General features: G+C 36.7%; 2 protein-coding genes and 1 pseudogene across 2 annotated transcripts; 2 read left to right on the top strand and 1 right to left on the bottom strand.

Annotated features, from left to right (window-relative positions):
• LOC106330047 overlaps positions 1-777 on the bottom strand; it is a 3,997-nt pseudogene extending 3,220 nt beyond the window's left edge.
• Positions 778-1,926: 1,149 nt separating this feature from the next.
• LOC106333165 (protein transport Sec1b) lies at positions 1,927-6,622 on the top strand. Its single transcript, XM_013771640.1, has 21 exons — positions 1,927-1,999; positions 2,207-2,256; positions 2,351-2,432; positions 2,519-2,597; positions 2,684-2,734; positions 2,826-2,922; positions 3,006-3,038; positions 3,332-3,457; positions 3,534-3,725; positions 3,815-3,898; positions 3,996-4,094; positions 4,196-4,272; positions 4,358-4,454; positions 4,542-4,667; positions 4,746-4,841; positions 4,908-5,030; positions 5,118-5,195; positions 5,277-5,455; positions 6,031-6,121; positions 6,209-6,298; positions 6,397-6,622. Exons 1-21 carry the CDS (start codon positions 1,927-1,929, stop codon positions 6,451-6,453), a joined length of 1,980 nt encoding a protein of 659 aa, XP_013627094.1. The 3' UTR covers positions 6,454-6,622.
• Positions 6,623-12,848: 6,226 nt separating this feature from the next.
• On the top strand, positions 12,849-14,051 carry LOC106330046. The gene has a single exon (XM_013768609.1). It carries the CDS (start codon positions 12,849-12,851, stop codon positions 14,049-14,051), a length of 1,203 nt encoding a protein of 400 aa, XP_013624063.1.
• The last annotated feature ends 1,371 nt before the right edge of the window (positions 14,052-15,422 follow it).

The following is a 15,422-nucleotide window of genomic DNA, read 5'->3' as shown; positions in this document are numbered from 1 at the left end:
TAACGCTGCCAACACGAGAACTCCTCTGCAACGTTCTCACTATCCACTTTGGACCTCAAACGATATCTATCAACATTCCAAACAAGTCAGAACTTAACAACAAAACGGTTCCTTCTTCTACAAGAAACCTAATCCACAGGGACACTGCTAAGACCTAATTCTTCAAATTGTGAAAGAAAAACATTACAAAGTTTACTTTTTGAGAGTTTCTATGAAATCATCTGCACCCCCATCACGACCCGAATCCGATCGGGTGGTCCGGATCCTTCTTTTACAAACCTCTGACCTAATTAAAATTTTTAAAAAAGCTTACTTTTTGAGTGTCTCCAGCAGTTCATCGAGGACAGAGACATCAACATCCGCAAACAACTCAACAGAGCCTGTCCGATCGAGTTTTTCATCGGGTCGCGTCGGTCTATACAAGAAGAAATCGTACAGAAACCTCCCCTGTGGAGTTAACAGCGCCGCGTACATAGGCGGCGTGGAAACGGAAGGCATGTTCGGAGTAGGAACCGTCGAGCTTTTCTCGCCGAACCTCCGTACATCGTTGGTCAACAGTCCCTGGAGAAACTTTATTGTATCCGGTCCGCTGAACCGGACCACGGAACGGGATCTGAGCCTGGATGCCATCGGACCGGCATCTTCGAGACCGCTGTGTATATTCCGGCGATAAATTCCGGTGGAATTAGAGATTTGACGACGGAGACTGAATCGAAGCATTATAACTGTGAAGAGCTTTGGGAGTATTGTTCTTTCGTCTCTTTGGTTTAACGACTGTCTTGGAGGAAGAAGCTCTTTAGACAAAGCCACGTGAGTGACACGTGGCGGTGGTAGTGATCTCTGGTTAGTGACACGTGTTGTTGATGTACTGAAGTTGCTAGGAAGTGTTAGATGAAATTACTGAACCGACCCATAAGAACACTCCATTAGTGAACCCCAAAAAGTAGTTCACAAAATATTTTTTTATTATATTTTTTTCTGTTTGATTTTTGTTTTTTTTTTTTAAAAAAAAAAAATATTAATCGGACCAATCGCGGGCCGCCACGTGCTGTGGGGCCCGCGCTATAGTGATTAACCCGGTTCACTAAAAAAAAGTGAAAAGAAACAAGTTCATCCCTATTTATTATTTTAATATTTTTTTTTTTAAAAAAAAAAAATATTAATCGGACCAATCGCGGGCCGCCACGTGCTGTGGGGCCCGCGCTATAGTGATTAACCCGGTTCACTAAAAAAAAGTGAAAAGAAACAAGTTCATCACTATTTATTATTTTAATATTTTTTTTTTTAGAATCTGTGTAAACCTCCCTTAAGTTCACTAACGGGGTTGTTCTAAGAATTTGAGAAATGACTTTTTCTCATTTGAGCAAGTTTTCAAGATTTGGTCGTTATTTCCCTCTTTTTACGATTTTTACCAAACGTTTGCGTTTACAAATGCTCACTAATTTGTTTTTGGCTACGAAAAACAATAAGCTCTTCAAACGTTAACAGTTGAATCATGTGGTGAAATTAAATGACAGAAATTTGTATTATGTGTCTTCTTCACCAGACGTCTAGACCAAAACAACGAGTTTGTCACAGTAGATGATAACATTGGAAGTGTTACATTCAGGAGGAAGTATTCTGAATTTATATTTGCGGGACTATTTACTTAAAATGATTGTTATTTGGAAAGTTTTAATTAATGTGAAGGCTATTTCGCAATTTTTCTAATTGTGACTTTAACAAACATCTTACCCAACATCTGAGAAAACTCGTTCAAACTTTGAAAATTAAACGAGCCGATCCTTTTAACGTTTGTCTTCGTCACCAAGCAAACCCTAGATCCTCTCTTCTTCTCCGATACACCATTCGTCTCAACATCGCAAACATTTTCTTCTCTTTTTTTTTTTCCGTTTTCGTCGACCCAAATCGCTTCGTTCACAAGCCATGTCATTCTCCGATTCTGGATCGTCCTCAAATGGCGGAGATTACAAGACTTTCAGGCAGATCACACGAGAGAGTGAGCTTCTCTTACCAATTCTGTGTTTTCAAATCGAGTGCTGTTTTACCAAAAAAAGAAAAAAAATCGAGTGCTGTTTTGTATCTAGGGTTTCGTTTTGATTAGGCCAACGTGATGATCTTAATGAATCACATGTTTTTATGGTAATTTTACAAAAAAAATAATATCAAAATTCTAATTCCAGGTTTGTAATATTCTTGATTTCAGGATTACTGTATGAAATGCTTAGGCCAGAGAGCTCGAAATCAACTTGGAAGGTGATTTCTGTACATATATCTTTTGACCTTTTAGATGGGTTTGTTTGTTTTCTTCACATTGATTCCACTGATTCCCTGAACATGTGTATTTCAGGTACTTGTTGTGGACGAGCTCACTGTGAAGATATTGTCATCTGCCTGCAAAATGTCTGAGTTCACACAGCAAGGCATTTCTTGTAAGAATATTATTGTTTTTTTTTTTCTTCTTTATCTTTTCTGTGGGAATATTTTTGTTATGTTTTTTTTTTGTTTCATTTTCTAGTGGTTGAGATCATAACTAAACAGAGACAGCCTATGACTTCCATGGAAGCCATTTACTTTATTCAACCAACTGAAGCAAAGTAAATAAACTCTTCCATTCTAGACAATTGACATTAGTTTCTAGCAAATGAAATTAGATTTTATGAAGCTGTTGTTTTTTTTTCAGTGTTAATGCGTTTTTATCAGATATGACTGGACAATCACCACTTTACAAGAAGTATGTAAACAATTCCTATTTTACCTATAGAACTGCCCTTGTCCGAAATGATTAAATTTTTCTTAATTTGATGTTTTTTTTTTTGCTTTAGGGCTTTCGTTTTCTTTAGTTCTCCTGTTTCGAGAAGCTTAGTTACTCTCATTAGGAAGGACATGAAAGCGATGAAACGCATTGGCGCACTGAAAGAGGTTGCTTCTATATGCCACTCACGTTCTTTTGTTCTCACTTTCCTTAGTTAAGATAATGTAAATTTGATGTTCCTTATATGCAGATGAACTTGGAGTACATTAGCCTGGACAGCCAGGTTTCATTTTTTAAATCTTGATTTATTCCTGTCTATTACTCAAGATTGGCATAAGTTTGGCAATGTTTATATCTAATAATGAGTTTCATGCTTGACCTATCAACTTATTGTTTTCTTTTCTTGAGGGCAAACTCACATACAGCTTTATAAAAACTTAGAATTGACTTCATAAAGTCTGCAAATTGTATAGCTTGACATTATTAATAGGAAAATTTATGTGTTTTAACTACATTTCCATTTTGGCTTCTATATTGAAATCTGTTTAATAACTCCTATGTGTTATGTCTTTGCAGGGGTTCATTACGAATAACGAAAATGCTCTAGAAGACCTTTATAGCGATGAGGAAAACCATCAGAGAGCAGATGCCTGCTTGAATGTGGTAGCTAAACGCATTGCTACAGTTTTGGCCTCACTAAAGGTACAAGACACAAATCAAAAGCTTGTTCATTGATTTGGCATGAAAAATTATATCAATAAGCCCTTCTTCTATACAGGAATACCCCTTTGTACGCTACCGTGGAGCCAAAGGTCTTGATGCCACAACAATGACAACTTACAGAGAGTTGATTCCTACAAAGCTTGCTGCTAGTGTGTGGAATTGTCTGACAAAATACAAACAGACAATTGAAGATTTTCCTCAGACTGAAACATGTGAACTACTTATCCTGGATCGATCCATAGACCAGGTATGGATCTTCACAGAGACTATTATCTTTCACTTCTCCTTGATATGTCATAGTAACTATATTTAGATTTAACTTTTTGTGATTTTTAGATCGCACCTCTCATTCATGAATGGACATATGATGCAATGTGCCACGATCTGCTTAAAATGGAAGGAAATAAATACACACATGAGGTGACATTATGGTTTTGCGTTCAAATATTTTAACATATTGGTTGTAGTTTATCATTACAGCATATGGTAATTTTGCCTTTTATTTCTTAGTGTATAGGTTCCTAGTAAAACTGGTGATAATACTGAGAAGAAAGAGGTTCTTTTAGATGAAGAAGATCCCATTTGGGTGGAGCTTCGTGATGTTCACATTGCAGATGTATATCTCACCTCTTCTTCTATTTCATTTTCTTTAACATTTAACATGGCGATTATGTGAGTTTTTTTTTTTTGAAAAATAAATGCTATATTTGTGTTCAGGCAAGTGAAAGATTGCATGAGAAGATGACAAACTTCGTGTCGAAGAACAAAGCCGCGCAACTAAAACAGAGTTCAAAGTAGTTACCGGTTTGAACTTTTTAGTCTCGTTTAAAGTGAACCATTAGAATTTTTCTTATTAATGTATTGACTTCTTGTATTCAGAGACTTTGGTGACCTTTCATCAAAAGACTTGCAGAAGATGGTTCACGCTTTGCCTCAGTACAGTGAGCAAATTGATAAGCTCTCTCTTCATGTAGATGTCAGTTTAAAGCTTATAACCTAAACCATGCAAGAAAGTTAGAGTAAGTATTTTTTTATAAAACAAATATGGTTAATGTCACTGCAGATTGCTAGAACAATTAACAGGACTATAATGGAGCAAGGTCTAAGAGAACTCGGGCAACTAGAGCAGGACCTTGTTTTTGGGGATGCTGGAAGAAAAGACGTCATCAAATTCTTAAGCACCAACAATGTGAGATGCTCTGCTTTTTTAATTTCATTTTCGGAAAATAAGACGATTGTTGTGCTGAAGTTAAATTAATATTTACAGGATATAAACCAAGAAAGCAAGCTACGGTTAATGATGATTTTTGCGGAAATCTACCCTAAGAAGTTTGCAGGTGAAAAGGGACGTAAGATGATGGAGGTAATACACTTTGGTGATTAGTCTATCATTTCTGATCTTTTCTACATCTTTAATTTAATGTTTCAGCTAGCAAAATTGTCAGGGGATGATGTAGTAGCTGTGAACAATTTGAGATTACTTGGACCAGTACATACAGAGTGTAAAAGTAGCACAACTGGATCTTTCCCTCTCAAGTTTGATGTTCTTAAGGTACGTATTTTTTTATCATAGTGTCTTAAGAGTGAGATTTTACCTAAATAATCTAATAACTGGAATTTTCTGATCCATGTGACTCAGACGAAGCGAGCTGCTCGAAGAGACCGTGTTGGTGACACTCAAACATGGATGCTATCTCGTTTTTATCCAATCATAGAGGTCTTTTTTTTACCTTGTACAATTGTTTGTATTCAGACAGAACCGGTGATATACTTTGGTGTGTGGGTATTATGTTTTCAGGAACTCGTTGAGAAACTTAACAAAGGCCATTTGCCAAAACAAGATTACCCTTGTATGAATGAACCAAGACCAACCTTCTACTCTAGCTCTCAATCTCCATCAGCGAGTCCGGTGTTGCCTCATTCAAGACGAACACCAAGTTGGGCAAGACGCCATCTTTCTGACGATGGATATTTCAGGTAACTCCATTCCTCTTTTTTCACTTAGTATTCTGAGAGCTTGAATCCATTACCAGTTGATATCAAACCTTGAAACTCTATAAACTGCTTGACAGAAACAAAAGCTGGCCATACTCATACAAAGATAATAAGGATGTTATTTAACCGGCACTAAGATTTTGGGAACTGTAGACAATTTAGTAAAGCTTTCAATAATTTTTTTTTTCTCTTACAAATTTGGATGTTTATATAATTTCTTTTCAAAAAAATTGAGGGTTAGAGGCGAGTGTTTTTTTGGCTTTGCATATGACCACCCTACCAGTGGCGGACCCAGCAGTTATATTAACATGTGTCATAATTTTCTTTTTTAAAAATATTCACAACAAAAATGTTAAATGGAGGGTTAAGAGGTGTCAACCCTTTAGCAAATACCGGTTGGATTGATGACTCTAATACAATTTTCAATACAAAAACAATTGTTTTTATCATTTTACCTGTGTCAACTGACACCCCAAATCTTTTACCGGGTCCGCCTCTGCACCCTGCTGATGATACGGTGTTATCAATATTGACTTGAATCACACTTTATGTTTCAGTGACTCAGTTCTAGGACGAGCATCGAGCTGTATCAAGAAAAAGGGACGAAGAATTTTTGTCTTCATAGTAGGAGGAGCAACGAGATCCGAGGTATTGTTAATAGTATTAAACCGGACTGAAAATCATCAATTGGTTAACCAAAATTTTAGTTAGTGATACAATTTTGGGTTGGTGCAGTTAAGGGCTTGCCACAAGCTTACAGAGAAGCTTGACAGAGAAATTATTTTAGGCTCCTCCAGCTTCCTTGACCCCCACACTTTCCTCACGGTATGTAATCTTTGCTCTCTTTGGATTTTTGTAGACCCAAAAGCTCTCTTCTTTTGTCTCCAGATTATTGACTAAGAATGTGTTTATGTTATGTACAGAAAATGAAACAAATGAATGAAGAAGAGGAGATTTCACTGGATGATATCGACATTTAGTCTCTTGTTTTGCTTTGGAAGAGGCTTCTCTGTCGGTTTAGACAAACTTATTGTTGGTATCGATTTTGGTTTTGGGAATAAAATGGCCAGACTGCCCTCCTTATGTAAATAAATATATTTTGTTTGAAAAGTTTTTGTATTCTCTGATAGAGAAAAAGATGAAACGCCCACCGTGAAGTTCGATCTTTACCCTCTACCAGCTGAGCTAGACAGTCTTATTTCTTCTTCATGACCTACAAGGCTGTTTATTAAACAAGCATTTTTCATGTAAGCTTATTAGTAACAAGTTAACAACTTTGACAAGTACAAGTTCGGTGGAAATATTATTCAAGATTGGGAACCATTTAATAATTAATACCCAAAACAAATTGAATTGAGTTTAGTTCATGATTTAGTGCAAGTAGTAAAATTGAGAACCAGCTAACATCCCCAAAAAAACTTTAGTTGGATTCTATAACTTTGATTCTGAAAATTTCTGTGTGTTTTAAATCTATATATCATTAATATTTGAAAATCTTGTATGCTTTAAGAATCTTGCATTATTTATGTTGATTTAAAAAAATAATAATATAGATGATATATATGACGCTTGACTAATCTCAAATGACTAACATTGAATGACACTAGATATGTTACCTTTTTCTTTCTTATTCGATTATAATATATTGGACCTCTTTAAAATGATCAATAAATGCAAGAAGATATTCGGATTCAGTCTAACACTATATATATATGGTGAATTGCTGATGAACCAATCACATGCTGGATTAAAATTAGATAATTAAATAGATATATACATCATATAATCATCTAAGAAAAAAAATGATTTCAAAGACAACTTTCGTATGCATCCTCATGGTCTCCCTCTTTGCCATAGGTCGATGTATGGATAGATTTCTTCCTTTTTCTATAACAGTTGTTTCTTTAATTTATTTTGTCATTGTCAATGCTTGGCAAATTTGTGTGGTTTCAAATGTGTAGGCAGGCAGTTGGATGTGGGTGAAATAAAGAGTTCAAGCAACTTCATTTTTGAAAAGTGTGTCCGTGACCGTTGTGGAAAAGAGGAGTGTTGGTGCTGTGTGGTTGATCCACTTCGTCCTTGTAAGAAAACCGATAAAGAATGCAATGCCGATGGCAAATGTCCTATACCATGGAGTTAATGAATAATTTAGTAAAATAAAGATAACTGTTATAAATGGTTTAGTACTGAATAAAGGAGTATTTCCGAATATCAAACTAAAAGTCTATAAAATTAATGTACCGCTTTAACTTTCCAAAGTTATAACGTTTTACTGTTTTTGTTCACAACCATATAAATGTAAAACCAATCTTAGATAACTATTTTGTTTCTTTATTTTATGCAAGGTGAATTTGATTATATCAAATATTGTTTGAAAAAATATTATTGGCTAAGTGAAAGAAAGAATAAAAATCCTTCTCCTTTTCTTTCCCTTTGACCTCTTTCTTTTTTTCTTTTTATAAAAAAACAATATTGTTCCTTTCACTTCTTTCGCCTTCATCTTCTGTCAGTGGATGATATCAGGCATTTGATCTCTCATATTTTGCTTTGGAAGAGGTTTCTCTGTCGGTTTAGACAAACTTATTGTGGGTATCAATTTTTTGTTTCGGAATAAAATGGTCAGACTGTCCTCCCTATGTAAATATTTCTTTCGTATTCTCTAATAGAAAAAAGATGAAAGGCCCAACTATGGGCCTCGAGAACCCACGAACATAAATTTAAGAACATTTCGCTCTACCAACTGAGCTAGACGGGCTTGTTTTTCAAGAAGACCTAGATGAGATCTTAATTCTTCTTCTTCATGGCCTAAAACTGTCTGAACATATTTTTGATGCAAATTTATTAGTAACAAGTTAACAACTTTGACAAGTACAAGTACTGTGGAAATTTTATTCAAATTTTTTGACAAGTTTAGCTTGGGATCAAAAGTAAGATGTCTTTTGTTGAATGATAAGCTTGGTTTATATACCAAGACAAAGCAAAGCTACAATAGGAAATTAAAAAATCCAAACTAGAATAGGAAAACACATGAAGCCTTATCTAAAAATATATCATATAATTCTTAAGTCATATAGAAATCATACTCTAATACCCCATCTCAAGTTGGAGCATGAATATTATTAATGCATAACTTGAAAAAAATGCATCGAACTCCCTTCGTCCGAGATATTTGGTTAGAATATCAGCAAGTTGATCATGCGTCGTGACAAACATTGTGTTGATTACTCCTTTGATGATTTCTTTACGAACAAACTGACAAATGATGCCCATGTGTTTTGTTTGCTCATGTAGAACATGATTTGCACTGATATGCAATGTGGATTTGTTGTCACAGAAAATGGTCATTGGTGAATCATGAGTAACACCAAGCTCGGAAAGGAGTCTTTTGATCCAAATAAGTTCCTTAGTAATGGCTTTCATGGCTCGAAATTCTGCTTCAGTCGATGAAAGTGAAACATCATTTTGTTTCTTCGTTTTCCAGCAAATAGGAGAAGTCCCAAACTGTATAATCCAACCGGTTAGTGATCGCCGAGTGACTTTGCAGGCACCCCAATCAGCATCATACCAGCCAGTTTGGTGAAACGTGGTGTTGGCTCGGAAAAGCACCCATTGCCCAATAGTACCTTTCAAATAGCGAATGACTTTAACTGCTGAAAGCCAATGTTCTTCCCTCGATTTCTGCATAAATTGATAAAGAATATGAACGGAGTAAGCCAGGTCGGGTCGTGTTGCAAGTAGATATATAAGATGACCAATGAGGCGTCTATAGCGTTCAGGATCAGCGAGAAGATTTGTTTGAGGATGCCCCAAACTATGATTCTGGTCCATTGGTGAGCCAGTCGGCCTGCATCCTAGAAGTCCACATTCCATGACAATGTCCAACGTATATTTTCGTTGGCAAAGATAAATCCCTTAAGAACTCTGTGCCATCTCCAAACCGAGGAAGTACTTGAGAGGACCAAGGTCTTTCATATGGAAGCATGTGGAAAGATAAGCTTTGAATGAATTGATTGCTAAGTTTGAGTCGCCGTAGATGATCAAGTCATAAACGTAGACGAGAATTCGTAGCTTGATACCATTCTTTGAGTATACAAACAGGGAATAGTCAGAATATGTTTGTGTGAACCCGTACTTTAAGAGAGCCTCAACCAGCTTTACGAACCAACATCTAGGAGCTTGCTTGAGACCATATAATGATTTGCGAAGCCTACAAACACGAGTTTCATTCTGTACAGAAAAGCCAAGAGGTAGTTTCATATAAACTTCTTCTTGGAGATCTCCATGAAGAAACACATTATGAACGTCTATTTGATGGATCTCTTGATTCATCTTAGCCGCAATATCCAGAAACAAACGAACCGTTGTCATTTTTGCCATGGTTGAAAAAATTTCTGTGTAATCCAGTCTCTCGGTCTGATTGTTCCCCAAAACCACTAAGCGAGCTTTATATCGTTCAATAGTTCCATCAGAACGATGCTTAATCGTATACACCCACTTGCACCAGAGATCTTTCTTGTTGGGCGGTAAGTCTTGAAGATCCCACGTATGGTTTCGTTCAAGAGCTTTGATTTAAGCTTTTATGGCATCGAGCCAAACTTTGTCTTTCATTGCTTGCTTCAAGTGTCTTGGTTCGATGTTGGTTGATAAAGCGATGATATAGCTGCGATGCTTAGTACATATGTGATCATACGTTATCTTAGGATCTTCCAGCTTCCTTAACCCCCACAAACTTACGGAAAAGCATGACAGAGAAATCTAAGAACCAAACTTGAAAAAACAGAGATATCACAGAGAGACTCATAAAAAACAGAGATATCACAGAGTCTAAGATCCAAACCTGAAAAAAGTCTCCTCTCTTCTCTCTTAGGTAATGATTAATTTTAAATAGAATAGCTCAGTGAAGATCTTAAGTCATGAGAAGTACGAAAAAATCATTTTGGTTATGTATGTCACCGTGGGAAATATGAAAAAACAACTCTGTCCAATTAGACAACAATATTTCAGCATATATCATGCCCTTATAAATATATATATATATAAAAGTTTAGAAAAAATTATGTAAGTGAGTCATATTCATATTAAAACTATAAATTAGTTTTGAAAGATATATAGATATTCCGTTCAGTATTTGTTTTGGTCAAAATATTGAATTAATTCATATATTGAATTAAGTTCAACCTAATATATATATATATATATATATATATATATATATACACTCCATTTTTACAATGACTGAAATTGAGATATCTTTTCTCTAAAAAGAGATTTTTAAGTACATGTATTTCTTATCTCAAATAAGAAGGTAATATATAAATTAGAAAATATCAAATTAAATCATCACATATTTCTCTTATATATTACCAAATATATTGATCATAGAAAATATTGTAAACTAAATTTTATTCTAGCTATAATGAGTTTTAATACAGTTGTAGTTTCATATACACCAGTTTACTTTAGATAGATCTGTTTAAAACAATTAAACTTTGTTTATTAATAGGAGCGTCTAATTATAATACTTAGGAAATAACTACCATGATCTACAGACATTTAATTTTTACAAGCCCATCACAATTTGTCTTCTTCAAAAAAATTGTACTTTCTAACTGTACATTTTCATGCATTGCTTCACCTTGGACACCATTAAACTTATATAATTTATAATGAAAATATTGAAAAGCTATGAGAAAATTTGAGAGTGCAAGTGTGGAAGCGAAAAACTATTGGGTTCCAACCCCTCTACTAATGTGGAAGTTAATCTGAAACTAAATATTACAAACAACCCATTCGGGAACGCGCTAGGCGCTAGGCGCTAGTCGGGCGGTCGGGTTGGGCCTAGCGCCTAAAGAGAAAATCGGGGATTAGTCAGAAATTATGCGGGGCGGAATTTTTAGATTGTTTACTATGTTATAAAACATGTTAATCTTTAATTGTGTATAACATTAATACATTTTTATGCTTAAAATTGTATAAAACACACAAATAGAAGATATAAACTTAATATAGTGTAATTTTTATCAAAATTATGAATATAAATGATATTTATAAAATTTTAGATCAAATAAATAAATAAAAATATTATTAAAAATGATAAAATAATAAAAAAATAGATTAGGCGGCCGGCTAGATGGTCATTTAGGCAGTCTAGGCGGAGAAAATCAGATATCCAATTTTTTTAATCGATTTGGCATAAATCGGGGCGGAAGAGTGACGCGTAGCGCCTAGGCGGCTAGGCGGCCGATTTTTAGAACATAACCAATAACGGTAATTAAATGAAGTTATTTACAAAAAAAAAATATCATAGTTTTTAACTGGATATTTACAGTTTACATAATTAAAATGTTTTGTTCAATTCAACATAATACGGATTTTGTTAAGGTATTTTAAGTAATACAAAAATAAATAGTTTAAAATATATAAGAATACTAATCCAAACAAAAATCTATGTGTATATACAATTAGAGGTTGGAAGTTATTTTCACTTTGGTTCAATATTTCCACAGAAAAAAGAGAAAATAAATATGTGCGTTGGATGCTGGAATCAAAATAGGCCGCCGTGAGTTCCTTAAATTGATTCAGAAGTTCTTCATACTTTTGCTAAAAAAATATTATATTTCAAAACTCAATATAGTTGATCCTATTATTATTTTTTACTTTTTAAACATTTATAATATTTTACAGGGGAATAATAAAAAAATTAATTTAAAAAATACAGAAAAATATTTCCCACTAAGATTTAAAATACAAGTTATAGATAAATAGTGATAAAAATACACTTTTTGGTGATAAAAGACACTAGTAATATATGTTATAGATAAAAATATGATAATATACATTGTAAGAATATAAATACATAAACTATTAAGATTATCAACATTTGTAACAGTTCCGTTTTGATTTATCAACAAACTATTAAGATTAAAGCATTACTGAAGAATAGAAAGATCAGAACCATCCTCTTCTAAGAACAAAAGAGAAAAACGACATGACGGCTAGGGTTCCCGAGGGCGATCTTAGGGTTCAGGGTGAGGAAGAGCGAGATGCTACTATGGAAGATATCGGAGAGAAGGGAAGACCGCCAGGGGAGCCACCAGATGCCCCTGGTTCCTGGGTAAGGAAAGTAAGAGGGTGTAACGTGGGAGGGATGCCTGTTCCGGAGGAGGTTGTGGCGGAGGAGTTTGTAGAATCGCGACTGAAGTTGGAGTTTCCAAATGGAGAAGATGGAGAACCGGTGATAACGATAGGGGAGGAGGTGCTGACGGCGATGAATAGTCTATGGAAGAGATGCATGATCGTTAGGGTTCTGGGGAGAAACGTTCCTCTCTTAAGCTTGAGTCGGAAGCTAAAGGAGTTATAGAAACCGAAAGGGTCGATGTTTGTGATGGATCTCCGTAGGCAATTCTTCATGGTGCGATTTGAGTTGGAGGAAGAGTATATGGCTGCCCTAGTAGGGGGACCATGGAGGGCATTCGGGAGTTATCTTATGGTACAAGCATGGTCTCCTGAATTCTATCTGCTGAAGGATGAGATAGTCACGACGCCAGTTTGGGTGCGTTTATCGAATATCCCAGTGAACTTTTACCATAAAACAATTCTGATGGGAATTGCGAAAGGATTAGGAAGATCGATTAAAGTTGACCTGACAACTTTAAACTTTGAGAGAGCTAGATTTGCCAGAATCTGCATGGAGATTAATCCCCAAAAACCATTGAAGGGGACAGTAATGATAAATGGTGAGAGGTACTTTGTCTCATATGAGGGAATTTCAACTATTTGCTCGACATGCGGTGTGTATGGACACCTAGTTCCCGCATGCCCACGGAATGTTATGGAGAGAGCCCTTGCACCTGTGACCGACCCACTGAACATGAACCTTCAGAGTACCGCAGTAACAGGGAATGTGACGGACTTTACACCAGCGAGACAGACAAGGAGAAAGGCTGAGCAACAAAGGAGTACAAGGAGTTCTATGAGAAGTAATGATGGGAGAGCTATGATGGGGAGTAAGATAAGAGAAGTACGTAATGCGGATGTGGCAAAGGAAGTAACGGTGTCAAATAGATTCGGAAGTTTAGGTGAGGTAGAGGTGATGGAGGTACGAGAGGATGAGGAGGGAAGAAATGAAGAGAATAAAGAAAATGAGAACAATGTGAACATACGGTTGGGAGATTCGAGTGGAACGCGTGTGGAAGTGATGGCCTTTGGTTTAACGGGGAACAAAGGAAATCACTTGTTTACTCGAGTGGGCTCTAAAGAGAAGAAGACAAGTAATATGAGAAACCCAAATGTCCAAAAGCCCAAATCGAAAGTTATTGGGCCAACGCGGGGACTTGTTTTTGGTCCAACCAGAGGTGAAATCGACATGTCGGTGAACGGAAAACGTTTACGAGTTGAGAAGGAGAGTCTCGGCAGACCAGGTGGTGTTTTCACCGGAGATGGGGACTCAGCTGAGAAAGAGAGTCAGTTGGATCTTGCTGGGGAACAGAGGAGCACGGGAAAAGAGAGCTCACTCACTGATGATTTGGATCCTCATTTGGATCAAGTGGGAGAGGCCTTGAAGAGTGTGGAGGCATAACGTTTTGCCCCGGGAATTCTGATTGATTGTTATAAAGTCTGGATGAAGTGCATTTTCTGGAATTGTCGGGGGGCAAATAAACCTCAATTTCGCAGATCAATTCGATATTTGGTGAAGAAGTTCAGTACGGATATTCTTGCGGTTTTTGAAACTCATGCTGGTGGAGCAGCTTCAAGTCGTATTTGTCGGGGTCTGGGATTCGAGAATTCTTTTAGAGTGGATGCGTGTGGTCAATGTGGTGGTTTGTGGCTCTTATGGAGGTCGGAGATAGGCGAGCTCGAGGTTGTCGAGTCTTCAGATCAGTTTATTCATGCGAAAATAGGGAGTGGGACAGATATGGGATTTAGTGGAAGCCAATTTACATGGAAGAGAGGTAAAACTGAGAGTACTTTTGTGGCCAAGAGGTTGGATAGAGTGTTAAGCTGCGCTACCTCCCGACTTAAGTGGCAGGAAGCAAGAGTCTCGCATCTGCCTTTCTTGGCTTCGGATCATGCTCCACTTTACCTACAGCTCACGTCAGGGGTACAAGAGAATGCGTGTAGACGGCCTTTTCGATATGAGGCGGCATGGCTACAACATAGAGAGTTTCAAGATCTGCTAAAAGCTTCATGGGACTGTGAGATTGATACTAGAGAAGCCTTAATGCGGTTAGGATTGAAACTTCGTAAATGGAACAAAGAAGTGTTTGGGAATGTTCAAAAGAAGAAGGAGACCTTGGTAATGGAGATTAAGGGAGTACAAGAATTAATTGAGCAGAATCCTACAGATGAGTTATTGGAGAAGGAGGGGGAGCTACTGAAGGAATTTGAAAGAGTACTCGAACAGGAAGAACTTATTTGGTTTCAGAAATCGCGGGAGAAGTGGGTTGCTCATGGAGAGAGAAATACTAAGTTCTTTCATATGTCGACAATTATACGGAGGAGGCGTAATAGGGTTGAAGCGTTGAAGAAGGATGATAATCACTGGGCAACAGATGCCAATGAATTGGAGGAGCTTGCAGTGAATTATTTCAAGAGATTATACTATCTAGAGGATGTGGAGACCGAACCAATAAGATTATCAGGGAGGGGTTTTGTGAGGCTGACGAGTCAAGACTATGAGACTCTAAACAAAACATTCTCTGCAGAGGAAGTGGAGAAGGCTGTAAGAGCCATGGGAAGCTTTAAAGCGCCAGGACTTGACCTGATGGGTTTCAGCCTGTCTTCTATCAAAGGTGCTAGGACACAATTGGGGCATCAGTAATACGGTTTGTCCTCCTTTTCTTTGAAGCTGGAAAGTTACCTAAAGGCACAAATGATGTGCTTGTTGTGTTGATCCCGAAAGTGACAAAGCCAGAGAGTATCACCCAGTTTCGCCCGATTAGCTTATGTA

This window comes from Brassica oleracea, chromosome C3, assembly GCF_000695525.1.
Source record: "Brassica oleracea var. oleracea cultivar TO1000 chromosome C3, BOL, whole genome shotgun sequence".
Taxonomy (NCBI): Eukaryota; Viridiplantae; Streptophyta; class Magnoliopsida; order Brassicales; family Brassicaceae; genus Brassica; species Brassica oleracea.
Note: the sequence above shows the minus strand (reverse complement) of the source record. Positions and strands in the feature narration are given on the sequence as shown.

Coding starts and splice junctions, on each gene's coding strand:
- LOC106333165 (XM_013771640.1), top strand. CDS start 1,927: ATGTCATTCTCCGATTCTGGATCGTCCTCAAATGGCGGAGATTACAAG. Junction 4,455..4,541: donor AGCTCTCTCTTCATGTAGAT/GTCAGTTTAAAG, acceptor ATGTCACTGCAG/ATTGCTAGAACAATTAACAG. Junction 6,122..6,208: donor GAGGAGCAACGAGATCCGAG/GTATTGTTAATA, acceptor GGGTTGGTGCAG/TTAAGGGCTTGCCACAAGCT.
- LOC106330046 (XM_013768609.1), top strand. CDS start 12,849: ATGTTTGTGATGGATCTCCGTAGGCAATTCTTCATGGTGCGATTTGAG.